The sequence below is a fragment of the Thamnophis elegans genome, chromosome 1 (assembly GCF_009769535.1).
Source record: "Thamnophis elegans isolate rThaEle1 chromosome 1, rThaEle1.pri, whole genome shotgun sequence".
NCBI lineage: Eukaryota > Metazoa > Chordata > Lepidosauria > Squamata > Colubridae > Thamnophis > Thamnophis elegans.
This window is the reverse complement of record NC_045541.1, coordinates 68,135,293-68,159,620: the sequence shown is the minus strand read 5'-3', so window position 1 is coordinate 68,159,620 and position 24,328 is coordinate 68,135,293. Positions and strand designations below refer to the sequence as shown.

Here is a 24,328-nt window from a genome sequence, read left to right as displayed (position 1 = left end):
CTGGTGAGATTTGAACTGCCAAATTGCAGGCAGCTGGCAGGCAGCAGAAGTAGCCTGCAGTACTGTACTCTAACCACTGCACCATCATATATTGTAGTTGTGCTGCTAAGCCGGCTGTCCCTGCTAGTAACCCAACTGCTGCATTTTGTACCAACAGCAATTTCTAGCTCATATGAAAGGGCGCTTCATACAGACTATTGCAGTAATCTAATTGTGTGGTGATAAGGGCATGAGTCACTGTCCGAATGAGTTGGTGGAGAGAGCAACTGAAGGAGCAACAGTTAAACATGGGTACAGTTTCATCTTTCCATTAAAGTTGAATCGTGTAAGTAGATTTGATTATGAAATGGTTCTTGCCATCTAAAAGCAAGGTAATGACCTTGATGCGAACCAGCTCAGTGGCCCCAGTGAGGATGATTGTTGAATGTCTCCTATTCTTTTCTCAGATATTTTTTAACAAAAGAAATTCCATACATCTGCTGGACCGTGGACTCCAGAATTCCATGAAAATGAGCCCCTCTGATCAGGGGTGGGCTTCAAAAATTTCAGCAATGGGTTCTCTGCCCAGTGGCTGGGTGGGCGTGGCCATGGTGGCATGGCCTAGTCGACTTTCTGCACCACAGCTGGGGGAGGGGGACGTTTTAACTTTTCCCAGGCCCCAGAGGCTTTCCTCGAGCCTATGGAAGGGCGAAAACTACCTTCCCTGGGCTCTCGAGGCCGGAAATGGACCCATTTCTGGCCTTCCAGAACTTCCAGGAGGCCCGTTTTCCCCCTTCCCCAAGCCTCTACATGGGCCCTGCACTTACCTCACATCCCAAATGGGCCATATGGAGACTCCTGAGGGGAGTGGGGTGGGGTGGGCAGGCCAAGCAGAGGTGGGATTTGGAGATTCTCCGAACCAACCATAACGTTAGCTATGGCTTCTCCCGAACCTGGGCGAACCAGTAGCAGCCCACCCCTGCCTCTGATACAAGTGAGATTCATTGCCAGGTAAGCAGAGAGGATTCAGCTGCATGTCCCATTAAACCAATAGAAGAAAATCGTTTGTTATGACTAACCTCAGCTGGAACAGGGCACTAATGTGATTAATCTGTCAAAGCTTTAATTGCCAATTAAACCTATCCTCCACTACATCAGGAAGATTCCTGAGAGATCTGAGGCTGTGCAGTCAACGCAGATGTGCTGCTGCCTTCATTGTAGCACGTTGATGAAGAGGAAACTTAAAAGTGGGGTTTCCTGGTAGTTTTAACAGATGTTTTCCATCTCCGGGTGAGATTTCATGTTTTCAGTAGGAATGCAAGCAATTGGAAGTCAGTGCTAGATTGGGTCCATCATTGCCAAATTATCATGTAGTTTCCTGGGGCTTGGCTAGGCTTAAAATGGCTCCTTCATTGGGTCTCCAAATGTTTGGGTACCCCTTTTATGGCAACACAGAAGAATGGATAGTCTGTGACCCTTGAGCCAATTGTTCCCATCTGCTCAGATTGGCCCTGCTGCTAACATTAAACAGATCCCCAGCCAACCATCTCTGGTTTAATGTTTTGTATGGATGAAGTTTCTATGGTTACTGAATAAACTATGATTTAAACCAAGAGTGGTTTAATATGTCTAAACTAAGTGTCTGTTTTGGTTGCTGGTCTGAAGTAAAAGTGTCAGTACATCTTTTAAAGCAGGCATTTCTCTAACTATGCTGGAAGTTGAGCGTGTTCATTTTTGGAGTCATTTTGTGAAGTTGCTATAATAAGAAATAAGATTCTGTTTTGCTAAACTTGAGAAAGAAAATATTTCAAAATAGCCTTTCCTTCTGGCAATGAGTGGCAGGCTGATTAAATTTGAACATGTTTTCTTACATTTTAAGAAACCATCCCTTTTCCTTATGGAGTATCAGAAAATATACCTTCATTGCAATCTTTTTAATATAGAAATATTTTCCCATTTAAATGAGCTATTCATTTAAAAGAAAAGTACAACATTAAGAGCAAACTTCCCATTTGAGCCAATTTGACTTTGAAAATGGAAAGGAGGGAGCATGTATATTTCTTATGTGGAAGTAGAAATGGGGTGGTGATGCTGTCCAAGGAACTGAGGGAAGAACCAGGACTTTATCGGGCTATAACTATACCTAGGGGAATAGCAGTAGACTTATATACCGCTTCATAGGGCTTTCAGCCCTCTCTAAGCAGTTTACAGAGAGTCAGCATATTGCCCCCAACAATCTGGGTCCTCAGAAGCTGCCTAAGTTATTTGCTCCCCACATAGATTATAATATTGTTAGATATTATATACATCAGTGGTGGGATTCAATTTTTTTTACTACCAGTTCTGTGGGTGTGACTTTGTGGGCATGGCTTTGTGGGCACGGCAGGGGAAGGTGACTGCAAAATCCCCATTGCCTCCCCACCCTACTAACCTGCTTTCCAACTCCATTCTCCTGTTCACGGCAACAAAAGAAGATCTGCTGGGAGGCTGAGTAGTTCTCTGAACTACTCAAAATTTCCGCTACCTGTTCTCCAGAACCTGTCGGAACTGGCTGAATACCACCTCTGATATACATTACTGTTATAACAGGGTCCATGCAGGAAAAAACCTACAATTATAATTCAGAGTGCTAAGTGATGATGCTGGGCTGAGAAATAGATCAGGATAGGTACATGAGATGAGGGAGGAAAATGAGGATTCAGGTGGGGCAACAAGAAAGCATACCGGCCACCACTGAAGTTGCTAAGGGGAAAAAAGAGCCTTCATCTTGTGGCACTCCCATCATTCATGAGGCTTTTGCAATTATAATCATCCTTGCCACCACAATCGCAAATACTCCTGATCATTCAGAGCAGCTCTTTCTCAATTCTCTTTCCTCCCAGTTCTCTATTGACATGGGAACAGCTCTATTCAAAAGTAGCAAAAGTCAGCTAATTGAATGCTTCAAAGTCACTTAGAAGTGCTCTGAGATCAGAGACATCACACGAGTGAGGGCAGCTCATCCCATTGGGTGGCCAGTAACTTTGATACACCATCCGGCTCTATTCTCCTTTCTAGGGTAGCTATGGGTCCACTGAGCCCAATACTACTTCCTGCCTGCAGGCTTGGATTCCACTGTGTGCTTTACCACTCAGCGTAGTTACTCAATTAGATTTCTTGGTCCTGTTTGTGATGCCATTGTGTATGGAAAACAATCATGGAAATCAATAATTCTGAGCAGGTTTCATTTTTCTTAGCATGTTTGTTCGGATATTTCAATGAGTACAATGACACTTCCCCCTAGGTAGGGATGTGTGTAAATAAGCATGCAAGCTTTGGAAAGGCAGCTTCTGGACTGCAGATGTTGCGGGGTTCAGAATGGGGCAACTCACCGCAGCCAATTCATTGTGACAAACTCGCCATGGCCAACTCACCGCGGCCAATCACCATGGCCAACTTGCCGCAAGACAACTTGCCATGGCCAACTTGCCAAGGGACAATTTAACAATTCAATTGAATTATTTAAAATAAATGTGAAAATATTTCAATTTTGGCCATTCACATTTCATTCTGTCCCTCCTTTTGCATCTTTTCTTTAATTATTCTATTCCACCATTTCTTTGATATTAGTATAACTCTTGTCTCCCAGTGAGTTGTCCCATGGCGAGTTAGCCGTGGCGAGTGGGCCACAGTGAATTGTCATAGACCCCGCTGAATTTCAGCGTTCAACAGTCCCTGAATATCTAGCCCATTTGATAGAGTAGAGCAATAATCCTGGACATGAGTATTTATTCTTAAGGAAGCCCCACTAAACCAGGGCACTAAACAGCAGCACTCTCCATGTTCAGGTTGCCTTTTATAGCAACCTCAGTCTTGATGGGCTTCTCTCCAGAGGTTGTAACATTCACCATTAAGTGAATGACTGCATCTATGACTTTAGTTGCTTGCTGTCCAGCTGACTCCATCTTGCTAAAAAGCGAAGGAGTCTTTGTCTCTGCTTGCATGTTCTAGTTCTAGAGTGTAAACCCTTCTCTCTTTTAAGCTCCACCCCCACAAAACCGTTACTAAAAATCTTACAATGGCAAACAAAAAAGGGGGTGAGAAAAGGCATAGAAAAAGCCTACTGGGACAGGCATGAGCTGGTCACTGCAGTCATTCCCAGAATTATCCTCAACCCCTCACAGAGGACTAGCTGCTGAACTACCAGATGTTGAGCTTCCAAGCCACAATACATGTCACAATAAAGGTACAGATAGTCCTCAGCTTAAAACCACAACTGAGGCCGAAATTTATGTTCTTAAGTGAGACATTTCTTAAATTTCTCCCATTTTATTACTTTTTTTTTGCTACAGTTGTTGAATGAATCACTGCAGTTGATAAGTTAGTAACCCGTTTGTTAAGTGTATCTGGCTTCCCCATTGACCTTTGCTTGTCAGGAGGTTGCAAAAGATGATCACTGGGACATTGTAATGGTCATAAGTATGAATCAGTTGCCAAGCATCTGAATGTTGATCACATGATCCTGGGATGTTGCAAAGGTCATAACTGTGATAAACGGTCATAAGTCACATTTTTCAGTGCCATTGTAACTTTGAACGGTCACTAAACAAACTTTTATAATTCGAGGACTATCTGTGTATTAAAACAAGAAAAGCCATCCCTCCAAAGAGTAATTTGAATTCCAGCACTTTAAATAATTGGTTTAATCCAAAGAAGAAGTTAAAGTTGAGCTGCAGATCATTTTTTAAACCATCCTCTCAGTCCTTAAGCCCCAATATTTGAAGAATGTCATTGAATATGTTAATTTATATTAAGATTTTATAATTTTATTTAATTTTATAATTTATATATGAAGAGAGCTTCAGTATTTTCTTTCCTGGAGACACAACACAAACAGAAATCCAAAGGATGACCAAATTTTCCCAGCAGTGGGATCTTGGCTATTCACTTCCTTTTGAGGCTCACTGGGTTCTAACATTGCCATTTTTTGTTTCATTTTTGAGCAGCATATTCTTTTCATCCAGTTACTTAAATGTGGTACCAACTGTCTCAGGTCCAGCCTGTGAAGATTCTCAGTCGCAAAGTTCTTCTGGATGTCTTGGGATGAATCTCTGTTTCCCAACTTATTCACTAGTTGATGGAATACAATAAGCCTTACATAGAAGCAGCTGGGAGATAGAGATGCTGAGTCCAATACTTTACAAGCTATTATGCAAGAATACAAATTTGCTTCTTCATTCATTCATTGTTTTTCATCATTCACGCTTATACAAACCTTTCTTACCTTAAACCTTAGGCCTATGAAGACTGATTTTAGGGTTCTAAACAATTGCTACCAACCTGCCTTCCATCGAAGACTTGTATACTGCACAAGTCAAAAAGAGGGCTGTGAAAATATCTATAGACCCCTCACATCCTAGACATAAATTGTTTCAATTTCTATCCTCAAAACGATGCTATAGGGCATTGCACACCAGAGCACAAAGACAGGCTTTTCCCGAATGCCATCACTCTGCTTAAGAACTAATTCCCATAACACTACCAATAATTTACTAAGAATGTATCACTATTATTCTTCTCTTCCTTCCTAGTATCTATCTCTCCCCACTTATGACTATAACCATGTTTCTTGTATCTTTCAATTTATATTGTTTTTATTTGTTTCCTAGTATGATTCGATAGCTTATTAGTAACCTTGACTTGTACTTGTTGTACTTTTTATTCTTGATGAATGTATTTTATTCTCCTTGTGTACACTGACAGCATATGCACCAAAGATAAATTCCTTATGTGTCCAATCACACTTGGCAAATAAAGAATTCTATTCTATTCTATTCTATTCTATTCTTTGCCCATCATCATATTCAAGAACAAAATAGGTGTTTGGTGACCAGCTGTACATATAATATACGTTTTGTGTATTTAATCATGATATATTGAAAAACCACCATTAATATGCTAACCTATAAGAACCATAGGGACTGAATTCACCATACACTGTCAGGAAACACCCCCACACATACATTATTGCTTGGAATAAGGTGGGAACTGATGTTATATTTCATACCATGGAATTTTTATAGAATGGTTTTGAGCTAATGTTAGCACAATGCAAATGAATTTGTGTTAGGCTGCTTGGGTGTCCTCAGTGTGTGGATCCTCCTCAACCAGATGTCTACTGGATGCTTTGGAGCACAACTCCCATTGTCCCTAACCAGCTTGGAAGTTATAGTCTTGTTCATCCGGAGAGACTATGATTGGAGACGATGGGTGGAGTTGAGGTTTCCAGAGTCTGAATCTGCATGGAGATGATATCAGAAGAAATTAAGAAAAGCTGGGGACGGGGGAGCTTATTCTGATACTCAGTTTTGTACCAGTCTCAGTTCCTACCTCATTCACCGTGTACACGGCAGCACAGAGGTAGAAGCCTGTGTCACTCGCCTGAAGATGTAACAGATTCAAACGCATCTCCTGGTTTTTTGAGCCTTCCCACTTTGCTTCTAGACGATTCTGCCAATCCTTATGTCTGTCTTGAAGGTCTTTGTCAAAACTGGAGAGGTACCCGAGGGCTGTCAGTTCTGTCTTCCCAGGCAATTGTTGATACCAAAAAAATTTGTAGCCTGCTTCATTCACAGAGCAGTGGAAGGTAATATTTTGCCCTGCTGAGTTATGGGCAAAGCTTGGAGTCTGGATCACTTTCACCGCAGAGCCACTGCCCACAAAGGCTGAAGAAGGAGAAAGAAAAAGGCAAAATTAGATGGGGAAGCTAGAGGGGAGCCCAGGAGACTCTGAAAGAATTAGGTCAAGGGAGGACAGTGAAATCTGGAGGAAAATGGGGCTCTGATGAAGGAAGGGGTCCATGTGCCTTTCAGGACACTTACCGCACCAGACGGCAAAGAGGACATGGGAGAAGCGGAGTCCAAGGAGCCCAGAGCTGGAATGAAGAGGTATCTTGGCCATCTCAGCCTGGTGCTGCTACTGCAGCTGCTGGGGATAGATGATAAGCTGCTGGGTTTCCTGTCATGTGTTGGCAATGGGGCTGCAAGAACTGTCTGGGGAAGGGAACCGGATGCCCAGACCTCGCTGCAGCCTTTGCACCTGAGTTCAGGCAGAAAAGAAGTGCAGGGGCTGGGCAGAAATGGGGACCTTCATTTGCCTTCTGTGTGTATGGGGGGGGGGGATTTCTGCTGCTTAGAAAAAGAAGCTGCTGGAGAGGGACTGGTTTGCTACACCTGCTGGCTTGGCTATAAATAGACTTTTAAGGGCAAACTCATTCATACTTTCAGTTGTTCTTTCAAAAGTGATGGTTCTATGTACCCAGTCAAAAGCCCTTGAATGATTTTATTTGGCTTTGAATGCAGCTCCCAAGGCCCTTATTTTGAGTATTTTCTCTCTTCTGCCATTTTCAGTAACTGTGTTTTTTAGTTTTTAAGGCTGCAAAAATAAGGTTGAAGATGTACAAGCAATGGCTTTGAGTTCTCAGAAGAATTTGGAGGGTCGGAGAAATTTCAGTGCATATAGGTTTCCCTAACGTTGGCTTCTCTCCAGGACTCCAAAACAACAACAGCTAGTGAATGTCTGCAGCGGGGAGAAAGGGAACAGCATCAAAATGGTGCATGAGATTGAGAGGTTGCAGCTGCATCTCTTTTTCATGCCTGCAAAGTGTGCAGTGCACACCCAAAGGGGGCAGCACTTCGATCGCTGGGTTGCACCCACCACTGCTGACTCCCATCTGCAGAGACCCTTGCATATCTCTGCTTATTTTCAGGAATTTGTTCAGGGTTCAAAGTATTGAACTTCTTGGTACCGGTATTTATATTTTGTATGAATTGCATTGCTTCCCACTGGAGGTTTCTGTTCTCTACATTAATAGGTAGGCAACAAAGTTTTGAGAAGAGGCGTTTGAGTGGTAAAGGGCCAAACCCATTTCCAAAGCAGTTCGAGAGGTCAAGGGGTGACAAAGGGAAACACTTTCTCTATGTGTCTCTACTGAACAGTCCTCCATTGCCACTACTGATCAGCTGCTGAATGCCCCTCAAAAACAATGTCAAGGGAGTGATAGGGAAGAGTGTGCCCAAACCAGCTTAAAGAGGCCAATAGGATGATGGACTGATGTCACCCAATGGGGTCAACTGACTTCAGCATCAGTTAAATATGTCAGAATATCCACCAGGTAAATTACTGAGCCTTGTTAGCTGTTGAAAATGGAAGGTACTATTGTTAAATCAGAACAATTAAGGAATACTTTATGCTGCTTCAGATTAGATAAACATGAGGACATGGCAGAAAAAAAGAGGTTTCTGGAACATGTTAGTGCTATAGTTAGGTGCAAGCAGGGAAAGGCTGCCCATAGAGCAACTTTTATGGGATTGATGGACAGTTAGGCTTGAAAAGCCCTTCCCTACCCTATTAGGTATGGTGTCCCAACAGTGACAGATATGGTGAATTCAGAAGAAGGCTACCAAGCCTGAAAAGATCTAGAAATCAAGCCTTATAAAGGACAATTATGAGATCTGGGATTTATTTTGATTGATTGATTATGATCCATCAAGATAGTGACCATGTAGGTAGATCCTCTCCAGGATAATCTGTCCCCAACATGGGTCTTCTGGTTTTCTAGGGGTGCACGGATCAGTCCGGTAACTGAGTCCTTCCACCTTGCTCCTAAAGTCATCCTCTTCTCTTTTCTTCCACCTTCCCAGCATTATAAACTTGAGAGGTAAGTCTTCATATAATGTCTAAACTACTGTGATCTGAACCTGGCCATTTGTGCCTTGAGTGAGAGCTCAAAAGTTCATTTGTTTTATGATTTTTGTTTTCTTGCTTTTCTGTAGTATTCTCAGGATTTTTTTCCCCAATACTAAAGTTCAAAAGTGTCAATGCTCTTCCTATCGTGCTTCTTCAAAATCCAATGTTTGATTACATAGACTGTCACATGGAATACCACACCTTGTATGATTTTGATTGTTACAGATGTAGTTACCTAACACGATGTGAATATTTTTTCCAAGGCCTTCATAGTCCTTACTCTGTGATGTCTTTCTTGACTGCTAGTTCCTTACTGTTGATGGTTGATCCTAAAGGGCAGAAGCAATCTGTGACATCAGTATCTTCATTGTTAAGGAGATTTTTTTAAACCTACAGAAAAGACAATGCAATGAGAGATGATGGCACTCTTCAGAATCTGAAACAGTGTCAAATAGAACCCCAGACAGCAGAATGAGAAGCAATAGATTAAAATGATTAGGAAGGAGGTTCAAGCTAGACATCAGAAGGAATTTCCTGATTATATTAGTTGTCTGCCAGTGGAACAGGCTGCCAAATGTAGTAGTGAATTCTGTTTTGCTGGAGGTCTTCAAGTAGGGATTGGGTGGTCATTTTTCAGAGATGCTGTTATGCTGAGCAAGAGGTTGGAATTGATGACCTCCTAGGACTCCTTTTGATTCTATGATTCTGTTATTCTCCCCTTATAAGGAAAATGAAAATGAAGACTTTGACAATGCCCAGTGGTACACTGTACAGATGATGCTGTTGCAGCTATTTTTTTTTTGGCTCAGATTTATTTCTGAACCTTCACCACAAACTTGCCTACTGCTGCTGTACTTAGGTTAAACTATCCTAAAGAGAGCGTGAATTACAGGGCTGCTTGCTTACCTTTGTGGAAGTTTCTTTATTCCCCAGATCATTATTGCCTAATGATATTGTACACTTCTGTTGAGAAATTTTCATTGCATTAAGTAGAACTCACAAGTATAGAAATGTATGCTTACTATTTTTAGATAATTCTGCTACAGTGAGAAGAGGAATCATAACTTGAGCTTGTCAGCTGAATTAAAACTTTGCTTCTCTTCTTTCCCTTTTCACCCAATAATTTTTATACTTTTTGCCCTTGATGGGTTTACTTAGTTTTTCATTTTTTAAAAAATCTGTTTCATCCACAGTGTTTTTATTTGCCTAGTTGCCTAATGGCTATATGATGCATAGTTTGAGCAGTCTTGGCCACAGCTGGAATGAGGGAATGGTAATGACCCTGAATTGAATTGTCCCTGTGTAGATTCTTTCTATCCATGAATCCTTGGTTTTTAGAATAATTCTGAGAGATGAAGACATGTCTAGAGTGCTGGAAGGCAAATCTGATTGACTTTGGTAAGAGCCTTTCTTAAGAGTTACCTTGTAAAGATAAATGTGAAAAATTATAGTGAGTCTTCTGTTCTTATTGTATGTGTAGAGAATTATCTGGTGGCCCTGTTTACAATGATTTGGTAACTCCTCAAAAAGAATGGGCTGGAGGAACATCTATATTACTACTGTGAAACAGTTCTAGGCATCAATCAGATAAAGTCACTCAAATCTGCTCTGAGTTAGATTCTGGATGTGCAGATCCCAGAAAATTGAGTGAGGCATGCTCTAGCATAGTTATCTGGAAAGAGTTCAAGCCTGTTGGTCCTGAGGAAGTGGATAGGGTCCTTGAGTCTGTGAGCATGGGCACCTGCATATTGGATCCATGCTTCTGGTTGGATTCATGCCTCCCAGGAGAAAGCATATGGGAGCATCAAAATGATGGTGAATGCTTCCGTGAGAGTTGGGGGATTCTGCTGGATTTAAAAGGCAGTGATCCATCTCCTCCTCAATAAGCCATTCTTGGATTCCATAGTACTGAATAATTGTACTCCAGAGGGCCCTGAAGGAAATGAATTATCTGAATTCTTTTCAATAAGGTTTCAGACTAGGATACAATATCAAAGTGGCATTAATTACGTTTGGTGGGACCAAGTTGGAGTGTTGCATCTATCCTATCCCTTCTTGATCTCTTAGCAACTGTTAATACTGTTGATCATAGTATTCTTCCAAAGTGATTTTTGAAGTTAAGAATTGGAGGCATGTGTTATAGTGATTTCCTCCTTCCTTCATGGGTGGTTCAAGCCAGGGTTGTTAAAGGATGAGAACCTTGTTTTGTGGAGTTCCTCAGAGCTATATAGGCTCTTCTCTCTTATCCAACATCTTTATACTTTATACTACTGAGGGAAATTGTCGGTACAGGACTGGATATAATCAGTATGCTTATGATACATCTCCACCCTGGGATGATAAGCTGATACCAACAAGGTTCTTTGTCAATGAGTATCTGGAGGTTGTGAGGGCCTGATGACACAAAAAATGGCATAAATCATCACCAGGGTATACTTCATCATTAAACAACCTTCACAAATACTCCATGAAAAGGCTTCAAATACTTTCTTCATGTTGCAGCTCTTGTCATTTTCCTCAGTGTCTTTTCCCCACTGCATTTGTAACAGGTGCCTATACTTGCATAACACAGATGTTGAATAGATATCATTCATTAATAACAACAGATATTATGGCATTGTTTGCTGGGCTATAACTAAGCACATACTGATTGGATTTTTGGATATCATTCACATGCCATTTCCTTGTATGTTTTCATTACCTGAATAATACATCATGTAATCATCTGATTTAAGTTGGCTATGCCAATTCAATTAAGTTTGTTTATTCTTAAAGCACCCACTGTAATATGCTTCATTTCCTCTTTGAAATTTTTTAGTTTTTCTTGGATCATGTTTCTCACACTCTGCATCCTAGATAAACATATTTGTACAAAATGGACAAGCTCCTCTTTCACTGCTTGCACTATTAGTGAGCAGATTTCCTTGTTGCTTTGAACTGGTTATATTACCCAGAAATTCTATGTGAAAGTTAATGTCCTGCTCCAGTAAACAGGAATGCTTCCAACTCAGGAGTGGTAATCACTTAACTTCCCTACCGGTTCGCAAATGTGAGTGAATTTCAGGGCATGCGCTTTGCCTAAAAAAGGGCCTAAATGGGATGCCGTAGAGCAGGGGTGTGTGAGCAGGGCCATCCACGATTTCTGCTACCAGTTTGGGTGAACCGGTCTGAACCGGTAGCATATCACCACCATTCCAACTTAAATATAAATCAATGTATTTGGTGAAAATAAATTATATTCCCTAAAATGGATATGGGGAATAGGTGTCCCATTATCTGGCATCCAAATTTATATTATTTTTTAAGCCATGGTGACACGTAGTCCTCAGGTTACAACCATAATGGAGCCTTCTCAACCTAGCCAGAAGTCTTAAGGCTTGTAAATTGGTTGGTCACACGACTGACCTCAATTCATGATTTTCTTTTGCTCACATCATTAAACAAATGAGATGGACATTAAGCAAACCTAGTGGCTTTTAGGTGAATCCATGGATAGCTGTGCGATGCAGTTTTGCCAAAGAATAGTTCTTGGCAAAACTGTCATAAAACAATATTCATGCCATCACTGTTTGCGGCAAGAGGGCATAAATGTGGCCATGTTGCTGAATGCCAAAGGGCAGTCACGTGACTGAAGGGGGTAGAGAATGATCATCAGAACTTTGGATCCCAATCATAAGTCCCCTTTTCCGAGTTGGTTGTAAGTTTGAGCAGTTACTAAGTCATAGGTCAAGGACTACTTGACCTACTTGGTGAAACCACCAAAAAGATTTGTTCCTGCCTTTTCCAACTTTGATTTTGGTGTTCCTTACCATAGTGCATAGGTTCCCGCCTATATGCAAGTCTTATGTACTCTCATGGACAATATCCTAGCCCTCATCGTGCAGGGCTGTTCTTGTGGTCTTACAGTTTATTAGAACAAAAGTCTCACCCCGCCCCCGCACTAGTCAGTGCGAAAATGGCATTTCTCGGCATCCGAACAGCATAAATTGACCAAAGGCTGTTTTAAATATGAGACCACTAGTATGTAGAACAGGGCTACCCATGGATGTCAGGTAAAAGATGGCTATGAATAGAAAAGAGTAAAGGGCAGATTTGTTCCTGATACTTAGTTTTGCACCTGCCACTGTTCCTTTCTCTTTCACCGTGTACACCGCAGCACACAGATATAAGCCTGTATCATCTGCCTGCAGTTTTGACAATTCCAAATGCATTTCCAGCTTGCCTGATCTCTCTGCGATATTTCCATTCAGTCGACCCTTGAAATCATTTCCAATCTCTTCAAGTTCTTTCTTGTAATAGTAGACAGTCCCAAGGACTTCCAATTCTGTCTTCCCAGGCAGTTGGCGATACCAAAACAAATTATAGTTTTTGTCAACAGAGCAACTGAAGGAAATACTTTGCTCTGTCAAGCCATTGACAAATCTTGGAGTCTGGATCACATTCTGAGCAGAGCCACTGCCGACAAAGGCTGAAAAAGAAGAAAGAAAAAGGCAAAATCAGGTGGGGAGGCTAGAGAGGAACCCAGGAAATTATGGAAGAATTAAGTCAAGGGAGGACAGTGAAATCTGGAGGAAAATTGGGCTCTGTTGAAGGAAGGGATCCAGGCCCATTTCAGGGCACTTACTGCACCAGAAAGCAAGGAGGACATGGGAGAAGCGGAATCCAAGGAGCCCAGAGCAGGAATGAAGAGGTATCTCGGCCATCTCAGCCTGGTGCTGCTACTGCAGCAGCTGGGAAGAGATCATAAGTTTCCTGTCACGTGCTGGCAATGTGGTTGCAAGGGCAGACTGGCGTACAGAGCCTGGCAGAGGGAACCGGATGCCCAGCTCACCCCTCCCAGGCCTCTTGATCCTGAGCCCAGGGAGGAAAGAAAAGCAGAGGCTGGGCAGAAATGGGGGTCCCCATTTGCTTTCTTATGCCTGGGGGTTTCTGCTGCTTAGAAAATGAAGCTGCTGGAGAGGGCTTGGCTATAAATAGTTTTAAGGGCAAACTCATTCATACGTTCAGTTATTCTTTCAAAAGTGATGGTTCTATATATCCAGCCAAAAGAGCTTGAATAATTTTATTTGGCTTTGAATGCAGCTGCGAAGGCCCTTATTTTGAGCATTTTCTCTTTTCTACCATTGTCAGTAACTATGTTTCTAGACAAAGCGCGTGTGAAGAGCACGCAAAGCAAACTGGTACCAATCGGTACAGGAACCCTCCCCTGGATCTGCCACATTTTTTTGCGGGAGATGAAGGTTTGCTTCTATATCCCTGTCCAAAGTGCACTGTCAATCGATTTCACGTGATGACTCTGAAATGAAAGATGACAGGGGGTGCAAACCCAGTGTAATGCTGTAGTTGTGCAAACGAGTGCCTTTTCCCTGGACCAAATGATATCTCCTTACTGCCCATCTGTTTTCTCAAATAAGGTGAAGGAAGATGCACCATTTCTTTATAAGAAAAAGTGAGGTTGAGGGGAACATGACCAAGATGTTTAAAGTCATCCATGGCATGGAGATAGTAGACAGGAAGAAGGCTTTATCTTCTCTCATAGATGTCGGTCCAGATGTCAGCCAGTGTAGCTGCTTGAGAAGAGAATTTAGAACACAAAAAGGAAGGTATCCTTCTGTTCATGGTACAACACTAAGTTGTAGCAGTGGCTACTGATTTGAAGGCTTTAAATATGGACTGAAGGATGTACCTATCAAGATGTTAGATTTACAACTCATCATTTTCCAAGGAGCTTAGGCTGGTATGCATGTCACTCCATTCTGTAAGCTTTCTCCACAATAACAACCCTTTTGGACAGGCTGGGCTGAAGGTCCAAAGTCACCAGAGAGAGCTTCCATAGTTGAGGATGGGTTTGAATTTGGCTTTTTCCGGTTCTGGTCCAACCTCTCAACCATTTTACCAGACAGGCTCTGTTGTCCTTTGTAAAGCAATGTTACTTGTAGGTTAGGGGCACCCAGCCTTCAAGTTCCAGTTGTAAGAAAATAACAGTATCCATGTTTTCTTTGAAAGCAGCCTGGAGAGATCTGGCTGCCCCCTGTGAGATGTGAAATGCTGGCCTACAAGAGCCTGGGCCTTATTGTACAGGCTGCGATTTATTAGATCAAAAGTCTCACCCCACAGCCTGTGTAAAAATGGCAATTCTGGGCATCCAAAAGGCTTAAATTGACCAAAGGCTGTTTTAAATGTGAGACCACTAGGATGTAGAACAGGGCTACCCATGGATGTCAGGTAAAAGATGGATATGAATAGAAAAGAGTAAAGGGCAGATTTGTTCCTGATACTCAGTTTTGCACCTGCCACTGTTCTTTTCTCTTTCACTGTGTACACCCCAGCACACAGATACAAGCCTGCGTCATTCGGCTGAAGATTTGACAATTCCAAATTCATTTCACGCCTAGGTGGGTTCTCCAACTTTGAACCCTGTCCTTTCAGCCGGGCTTTCAGTTCAGGTGGAGTACCTTCAAGTGCTTTACTGTAAGTGTAGAGATATCCAAGGACTTCAAGCTCTGACTTCCCAGGCAGTTGGCGATACCAATAGAAATGATACTCTGTGTTATCAACGGAGCAGTGGAAGGTAATATTTTCCCCTCCTGAGTTATGGGCAAAGCTTGGAGTCTGGATCACTTTCACTGCAGAGCCACTGCCCACAAAGGCTGAAGAAGGAGAAAGAAAAAGGCAAAATTAGGTGGGGAGGCTAGAGAGGAGTCCAGGAGACTCTGAAAGAATTAGATCAAGGAAGGACAGTGAAATCGTGAGGAAATTTGGGCTCCGATGAAGGGAGGGATCCAAGCCCATTTCAGGGCACTTACTGCACCAGAAGGCAAGGAGGACATGGGAGAAGCAGAGTCTAAGGATCCCAGAGCAGGAATGAAGAGGTATATCGGCCATCTCAGCCTGGCGCCGCTACTGCAGCAGCTGGGAAGAGATGATAAGCTGCTGGGTTTCCTCTCACGTGTTGGCAATGGGGCTGCAAGAACTGTCTGGGGGAGGGAACCGGATGCCCAGACCCCCCTTAAGGCCTTTACCCCTGAATTCAGGCAGAAAAGAAATGCAGGGGCTGGGCAGAAATGGGGACCTCCATTTGCCTTCTGTGTGTTTGTGTGTTTTGGGGGATTTCTTCTGCATAGACAATGAAGCTGCTGGAGAGGAGCTGGTTTGCTATACTTGCTGGCTTAGCTATAAGTTATTTTAAGGACAAAGTCATTCATACATTCATTTGTTCCTTGAAAGGTGATGGTTCTATATACACAGCCAAAAAGGCATTCAGTGATTTCATTTGGCTTTGAACGCAGCTCGAAATACCCTTATTCTGAAGCCTCTTCGTCTATCAGTAACCATGTTTCTGGAGATGGATTTGAAATCGGAGGGTCAGGGAGATCTCAGCCTATATAGGATAGTTGTAATGTTTGTTCCTGTCCAGGACTCCCAAAAACCTGTTTTCAGGTATGTGAAGGGCATCATCATCAAAAATGTAGATATGATTGAGAGATTGAAGCTGCTGCTCTCATCAATATGTGCAAAATGTGCACATTAAAAGGGGAAGGACTTCAATTGCACCCACCATTTTGACACTGCTGACTCCCATCTGCAGGGGCCCTTGTGTATCTGTGCTTATTTTCAGCAATTGGTTCAGATTTCAACGTATAGACATTTTTGGTTACCAGTGTTTTGTCAGAAGTGCATCACTTCCACCTGAGAAATTTAAAATGTCTTTCACTGCTTACAGTATTAATGAGAACATTTCTTTGTGGATTTGATAGGACTACATTACCCACAACCCATTGTGAAGGTTAATGTTCTGCTACAGTAAACAGGAATGCTTCCAACTTATATATAAATTAATGTATGGTGAAAATATTCTTCAAAATGAAGTTGAGGAAAGAGGCAGGGTCCCATTATCATTCATCCCAATTTAACTTATGTTTTTTTTATCCATTTTTATGCACCGTTTTTGGTGACAATACAAACAAAGTTGGCCTTTTCTGGTTCTGGTCCAAACTCTTAAACATTTTACCAGACAGGATCTGTTGTCCTTTGTAAAGCAATGTTACTTGTAGGTTAGGGGCACCAAGCCTTCAAGTTCCGGTTACAGGAAAGAACAGTATCCATGTTTTCTTTGACAGCAGCCTGGAGAGATCTCTCTAGCCCCTGTGTGAGATGTGCAATGCTAGCCTACAACAGTGTGGTCCTTATTGTGTGGCAGAGATGGGTTGCTGCTTGTTCGGCCCATGAGTAAACCGGTAGTAAAAATAATACCAAAACAGTTGTGTGGGGTTGTTCTTGTGGTCCTGTAATTTATTAGATTCAAAAGTCTTACCCCATGGCCTGTGTAAAAATGGCAATTCTGGGCATTCAAAAGGCATAAATTGACCAAAGGCTGTTTTAAATGTGAGACCACTAGGATGTAGAACAGGGCTACCCATGGATGTCAGCTAAAAGATGGATATGAATAGAAAAGTGTAAAGGGCAGATTTGTTCCTGATACTCAGTTTTGCACCTGCCACTGTTCCTTTCTCTTTCACTGTGTACACCCCAGCACACAGATATAAGCCTGTGTCATTCGCCTGCAGTTTTGACAATTCAAAACCCAAATCCCGGTTAGAACCCTGTGTTTTCAGCCGATTCTTCAATTCAGGTGGAATATCTTCAAATGTTTTACTACCAGTGGGGAGGTATCCGAGGGCTTTCAGTTCTGTTTCCCCAGGCAATTGGCGATACAAAAAAATCCTGTAGTTTGTTTCATCCACAGAGCAACTGAAGGAAATTTTCTCTCCAATCAGGCCAGTGACAAAGCTTGGAGTCTGGGTCACTGTCACGGCAGAGCCACTGCCCACAAAGTCTGAAGAAGGAGAAAGAAAAAGGCAAAATCAGGTGGGGAAGCTAGAGAGGAGCCCAGGGGATTCTGAAACAATTAGGTCAAGGGAGGACAGTGAAATCTAGAGGAAAATTGGGCTCCGATGAAGGGAGGTATCCAAGCCCATTTCAGGGCACTTACTGCACCAGAAGGCAAGGAGGACATGGGAGAAGTGGAGTCCAAGGAACCCAGGGCAGGAATGAAGAGGTATATCGGCCATCTCAGCCTGGTGCTGCTACTGCAGAAACTGGGAAGAGATGATAAGCTGCTGGGTTTCCTCTCACGTGTTGGCAATGGGGCTGCAAGAACTGTCTGGGGGAGGGAACCGGATGCCCAGACCCCCTTAAGGCCTTTGCCCCTGAATTCAGGCAGAAAAGAAATGCAGGGGCTGGGCAGAAATGAGGACCTCCATTTGCCTTCTGTGTGTTTGTGTGTTTTGGGGGATTTCTGCTGCTTATAAATGAAGCTGCTGGAGAGTGGCTGGTTTGCTACATTTGCTGGCTTGGCTATAAATAATTTTAAGGGCAAAGTCATTCGTACTTTCATTTGTTCCTTCAAACGTGATGGGTCTATATACCCAGCCAAAAAGCCATTCAGTTATTTCATTTGGCTTTGAACGCAGCTCGAAATACCCTTATTCTGAAGCCTCTTTGTCTATCAGTAACCATGTTTCTGGAGATGGATTTGAAATCGGAGGGTCAGGGAGATCTCAGCCTATATAGGATAGTTGTAATGTTTGTTCCTGTCCAGGACTCCCAAAAACCTGTTTTCAGGTATGTGAAGGGCATCATCATCAAAAATGTAGATATGATTGAGAGATTGAAGCTGCTGCTCTCATCAATATGTGCAAAATGTGCACATTAAAAGGGGAAGGACTTCAATTGCACCCACCATTTTGACACTGCTGACTCCCATCTGCAGGCACCCTTGTGTATCTGTGCTTATTTTCAGCAATTGGTTCAGATTTCAAGGTATAGAGATTTTTGGTACCAGTGTTTTGTCAGAAGTGCATCATTTCCACCTGAGAAATCTAAAATGTCTTTCACTGATTACAGTATTAATGAGAACATTTCTTTGTGGATTTGATAGGACTACATTACCCACAACCCCTTGTGAAGGTTAATGTTCTGCTACAGTAAACAGGAATGCTTCCAACTTATATATAAATTAATGTATGGTGAAAATATTCCCCAAAATCAAGTTGAGGAAAGAGGCAGGGTCCCATATCATTCATCCCAATTTATCTTATGTTTTTTTACCCACATTTATGCACTTTTTTTTGTTGACAATACAAACAAAGTTGGCCTTTTCTGGTTCTGGTCCAAACTCTCAAACATATTACCAGACAGGCTCTATTGTCTTTTGTAAAGCAATGTTACTTGTAGGTTAGGGGCACCAAGCCTTCAAGTTCCAATTACAGGAAAAGAACAGTATCCATGTTTTCTTTAGCAGCAGCCTGGAGAGATCTCTCTGGCCCCTGTGTGAGATGTGAAATGGTAGCCTACAACAGCGTGGTCCTTATTGTGTGGCAGAGATGGGTTGCTGCTTGTTCGGCCCATGAATAAACCGGTAGTAAAAATAATACAAAAACAGTTTTGTGGGGTTGTTCTTGTGGTCCTGTAATTGATTAGATTCAAAAGTCTCATCCTGTGTAAAAATGGCAATTCTGGGCATTCAAAAGGCATAAACTGACCAATGGCTGTTTTAAATGTGAGACCATTAGGATGTAGAACAGGGCTACCCATGGATGTCAGGTAAAAGATGGATATGAATAGAAAAGAGTAAAGGGCAGATTTGTTCCTGATACTCAGTTTTGCACTTGCCACTGTTCCTTTCTCATTCACTGTGTACACCCCAGCACACAGATATAAGCCTGTGTCGTCCGCCTGCAGTTTTGACAATTCAAAACCCAAATCCCGGCTAGAACCCTGTGTTTTCAGCCGATTCATCAAATCAGGTGGAATATCTTCAAATTTTTTACTAGCAGGCGGGAGGTACCCGAGGGCTTTCAGTTCTGTTTCCCCAGGCAATTGGCGATACAAAAAAATCCTGTAGCTTGTATCATCCACAGAGCAACTGAAGGAAATTTTCTCTCCAATCAGGCCAGTGACAAAGCTTGGAGTCTGGATCACTTCCACCGCAGAGCCACTGCCCACAAAGGCTGAAGAAGGAGAAAGAAAAAGGCAAAATTAGGTAGGGAGGCTAGAGGGGAGTCCAGGAGTCTCTGAAACAATTAGGTCAAGGGAGGACAGTGAAATCTGGAGGAAAATTGGGCTCCGATGAAGGGAGGTATCCAAGCCCATTTCAGGGCACTTACTGCACCAGAAGGCAAGGAGGACATGGGAGAAGCGGAGTCCAACGAACCCAGGGCAGGAATGAAGAGGTGTTGAGGGCATCTCAGCCTGGTGCTGCTACTGCAGCAGCTGAGAAGAGATGATAAGCTGCTGGGTTTCCTCTCACGTGTTGGCAATGGGGCTGCAAGAACTGTCTGGGGGAGGGAACCGGATGCCCAGACCCCCTTAAGGCCTTTGACCCTGAATTCAGGCAGAAAAGAAGTGGGGGGGCTGGGCAGAAATCCCCCCCCCCCCCGTAATTGTGTTCTCTGTGTGTGTAGGAGGGGGGGATTTCTTCTGCATAGACAATGAAGCTGCTGGAGAGGAGCTGGTTTGCTATACTTGCTGGCTTGGCTATAAGTAATTTTAAGGGCAAAGTCATTCATATACATTCATTTGTTCCTTGAAAGGTGATGGTTCTATATACACAGCCAAAAGGCCATTCAGTGATTTCATTTGGCTTTGAATACAGCTTGAAATGCCCTTATTCCGAAGCCTCTTCATCTATCAGTAACCATGTTTCTAGAGATGGATTTGAAATTGGAGGGTCTGGGAAATTTCAGCCTATATAGAATAGTTGTAATGTTTGTTCCTGTCCAGGACTCCCAAAAACCTGTTTTCAGGTATGTGAAGGGCATCATCATCAAAAATGTAGATATGATTGAGAGATTGAAGCCGCTGCTCTCATCGATATGTGCAAAATGTGCACATTAAAAGGGGAAGGACTTCAATGGCATCCACCATTTTGACACTGCTGACTCCCATCTGCAGGCACCCTTGGGTATCTGTGCTTAGTTTCAGCAATTGGTTCAGATTTCAATGTATAGACATTTTTGGTACCAGTGTTTTGTCAGAAGTGCATCATTTCCACCTGAGAAATCTAAAATGTCTTTCACTGCTTACAGTATTAATGAAAACTTTTCTTTGTGGATTTGATTGGACTATATTAAACACAACCCATTGTGAAGGTTAATGTTCTGCTACAGTAAACAGGAATGCTTCCAACTTATATATAAATTAATGTATGGTGAAAATATTCTCCAAAATCAAGTTGAGGAAAGAGGCGGGGTCCCATTATCATTCATCCCAATTTAACTTATATTTTTTTACCCATTTTTATGGACACTTTTTGGTGACAATACAAACAAAGTTGGCCTTTTCTGGTTCTGATCCAAATTCTCAACCATTTTACCAGACAGGATCTGTTGTCTTTTGTAAAGCAATGTTACTTGTAGGTTAGGGGCACCAAGCCTTCAAGTTCCAATTACAGGAAAAGAACAGTATCCATGTTTTCTTTGGCAACAGCCTGGAGAGATCTCTCTGGCCCCTGTGTGAGATGTGAAATGGTAGCCTACAACAGCCTGTTCCTTATTGTGTGGCAGAGATGGGTTGCTGCTTCTTCGGCATATGAGTAAACCGGTAGTAAAAATAATACCAAAACAGTTGTGTGGGGTTGTTCTTGTGGTCTTGTAATTTATTAGATCAAAAGTCTCACCCCACAGCCTGTGTAAAAATTGCAATTCTGGGCATTCAAAAGGCATAAATTGACCAAAGGCTGTTTTAAATGTGAGACCACTAGGATGTAGAACAGGGCTACCCATGGATGTCAGGTAAAAGATGGATATGAATAGAAAAGAGTAAAGGGCAGATTTGTTCCTGATACTCAGTTTTGCACCTGCCACTGTTCCTTTCTCTTTCACTGTGTACACCCCAGCACACAGATACAAGCCTGCGTCATCTGTCTGTAGATTTGACAATTCAAAACCCAAATTCTGGCTAGAACCCTGTGTTTTCAGCCGATTCTTCAATTCAGGTGGAATATCTTCAAATGTTTTACCAGAAGCAGGGAGGTACCCCAGGGCTTTCAGTTCTGTTTTCCCAGGCAATTGGTGATACAAAAAAATCCTGTAGCTTGTATCATCCACAGAGCAAATGAAGGATATTTTCTGCCCAGTCGGGCCAGTGAGAAAGCTTGGAGTCTGGGTCACTGTCACGGCAGAGCCACTGCCCACAAAGGCTGAAGGAGAAAGAAAAAGGCAAAATCAGGTGGGGAGGCTAGAGTGGAGCCAAGGAGTCTCTGAAAGAATTATATCAAGGAAGGACAGTGAAATCTACAGGAAATTTGGGCTCCGGTGAAGGGAGGGATCCAAGCCCATTTCAGGGCACTTACTGCACCAGAAGGCAAGGAAGACATGGTAGAAGCAGAGTCCAAGGAACCGAGGGCAGGAATGAAGAGGTATATCGGCCATCTCAGCCTGGTGCTGCTACTGCAGAAACTGGGAAGAGATGATAAGCTGCTGGGTTTCCTCTCACGTGTTGGCAATGGGGCTGCAAGAACTGTCTGGGGGAGGGAACCGGATGCCCAGACCCCCTTAAGGCCTTTGCCTCTGAATAGAGGCGGGGTCTCATTATCATTCATCCCAATTTAACATATCTTTTTACCCATTTTTATGGACACTTTTTGGTGACAATACAAACAAAGTTGGCCTTTTCTGGTTCTGATCCAAATTCTCAACCATTTTACCAGACAGGATCTGTTGTCTTTTGTAAAGCAAAAGGCCTTCTGTGTACATGTGGGTGGGGATTTCTGCTGCTTAGAAAAAGAAGCTGCTGGAGAGGGGCTGGTTTGCTACACCTGCTGGCTTGGCTATAAGTAATTTTAAGGGCAAAGTCATTCATACATTCATTTGTTCCTTCAAAGGTGATGGTTCTATATACACAGCCAAAAGGCCATTCAGTGATTTCATTTGGCTTTGAACACAGGTTGAAATGCCCTTATTCTGAAGCATCTTTGTCTATCCTTAATCATGTTTCTAGAGATGGATTTGAAATCAGAGGGTCAGGGAGATCTCAGCCTATATAGGATAGTTGTACTGTTTGTTCCTGTCCAGGACTCCCAAAAACCTATTTTCAGGTGTGTGAAGGGCATCATCATCAAAAATGTAGATATGATTGAGAGATTGAAGCTGCTGTTCTTTTTGATACCTGCAAAATGTGCACATTAAAAGGGGAAGAACTTCAATCGCACCATTTTGACACTGCTGACTCCCATCTGTGTACCCCTTGGGTATCTGTGCTTATTTTCAGCAATTGGTTCAGATTTCAAGGTATAGAGATTTTTGGTACCAGTGTTTTGTCAGAAGTGCATCATTTCCACCTGAGAAATCTAAAATGTCTTTCACTGCTTACAGTATTAATGAGAACATTTCTTTGTGGATTTATGGGACTACATTACCCACAACCCCTTAATGTTCTGCTACAGTAAACAGGAATGCTTCCAACTTATATATCAATATTCTCCAAAATGAAGTTGAGGAAAGAGGCGGGGTCCCATATCATTCATCCAATTTATCTTATGTTTTTTACCCACGTTTATGCACTTTTTTTTGGTGACAATACAATACAAAGTTGGCCTTTTCTGGTTCTGATCCAAACTCTCAACCATTTTACCAGACAGGATCTGTTGTCTTTTGTAAAGCAATGTTACTTGTAGGTTAGGGGCACCAAGCCTTCAAGTTCCAGTTACAGGAAAAGAACAGTATCCATGTTTTCTTTGACAGCAGCTTGGAGAGATCTCTCTGGCCCCTGTGTGAGATGTGAAATGGTAGCCTACAACAGCCTGTTCCTTATTGTGTGGCAGAGATGGGTTGCTGCTTGTTCGGCCCATGAGTAAACCGGTAGTAAAAATAATACAAAAAGTAGTTTTGTGGGGTTGTTCTTGTGGTCCTGTAATTTATTAGATTCAAAAGTCTCATCCCACAGCCTATGTAAAAATGGCAATTCTGGGCATTCAAAAGGCATAAACTGACCAAAGGCTATTTTAAATGTGAGACCATTAGGATGTAGAACAGGGCTACCCATGGATGTCAGGTAAATGATGGATATGAATAGAAAAGAGTAAAGGGCAGATTTGTTCCTGATACTCAGTTTTGCACCTGCCACTGTTCCTTCCTCTTTCACTGTGTACACCCCAGCACACAGATACAAGCCTGCATCATCTGCCTGAAGATTTGACAATTCGAAATTCAAATTCTGGCTAGAACCCTGTCCTTTCAGCCGATTCTTCAATTCAGGTGGAATATCTTCAAATGTTTTACTAGCACGGGGGAGGTACCCCAGGGCTTTCAGTTCTGTTTCCCCAGGCAATTGGCGATACAAAAAAATCCCGTAGCTTGTATCATCCACAGAGCAACTGAAGGAAATTTTCTGCCCGGTTGGGCCAGTGACAAAGTTTGGAGTCTGGGTCACTGTCACGGCAGAGCCACTGTCCACAAAGGCTGAAGAAGGAGAAAGAAAAAGGCAAAATCAGGTGGGGAGGCTAGAGAGGAGCCCAGGGAACCATGGAGGAATTAAGGCGAGGGTGGATAGTGAGATCTGGAGGAAAATAGGGCTCTTTTGAAGGAAGGGGTCCAGGCCTATTTCAGGGCACTTACTGCAC

At 42.6% G+C, this 24,328-nt stretch overlaps 4 gene segments (V, D, J or C); all 4 read right to left on the bottom strand.

The window, feature by feature from the left end:
* Positions 1–5,746: 5,746 nt before the first annotated feature.
* On the bottom strand, positions 5,747–6,982 carry LOC116513321. The segment is given in 3 exon segments: positions 5,747–6,256; positions 6,349–6,683; positions 6,840–6,982. Coding segments are annotated over 3 exon segments (474 nt in total).
* A 2,000-nt stretch (positions 6,983–8,982) lies between these two features.
* On the bottom strand, positions 8,983–13,409 carry LOC116505061. The segment is given in 3 exon segments: positions 8,983–9,035; positions 12,824–13,174; positions 13,331–13,409. Coding segments are annotated over 3 exon segments (483 nt in total).
* Positions 13,410–14,229: 820 nt separating this feature from the next.
* LOC116505050 lies at positions 14,230–15,597 on the bottom strand. The segment is given in 3 exon segments: positions 14,230–14,273; positions 14,997–15,356; positions 15,513–15,597. Coding segments are annotated over 3 exon segments (483 nt in total).
* Positions 15,598–20,374: 4,777 nt separating this feature from the next.
* LOC116505043 lies at positions 20,375–22,215 on the bottom strand. The segment is given in 3 exon segments: positions 20,375–20,412; positions 21,566–21,907; positions 22,061–22,215. Coding segments are annotated over 3 exon segments (459 nt in total).
* Between the last annotated feature and the right edge of the window lie 2,113 nt (positions 22,216–24,328).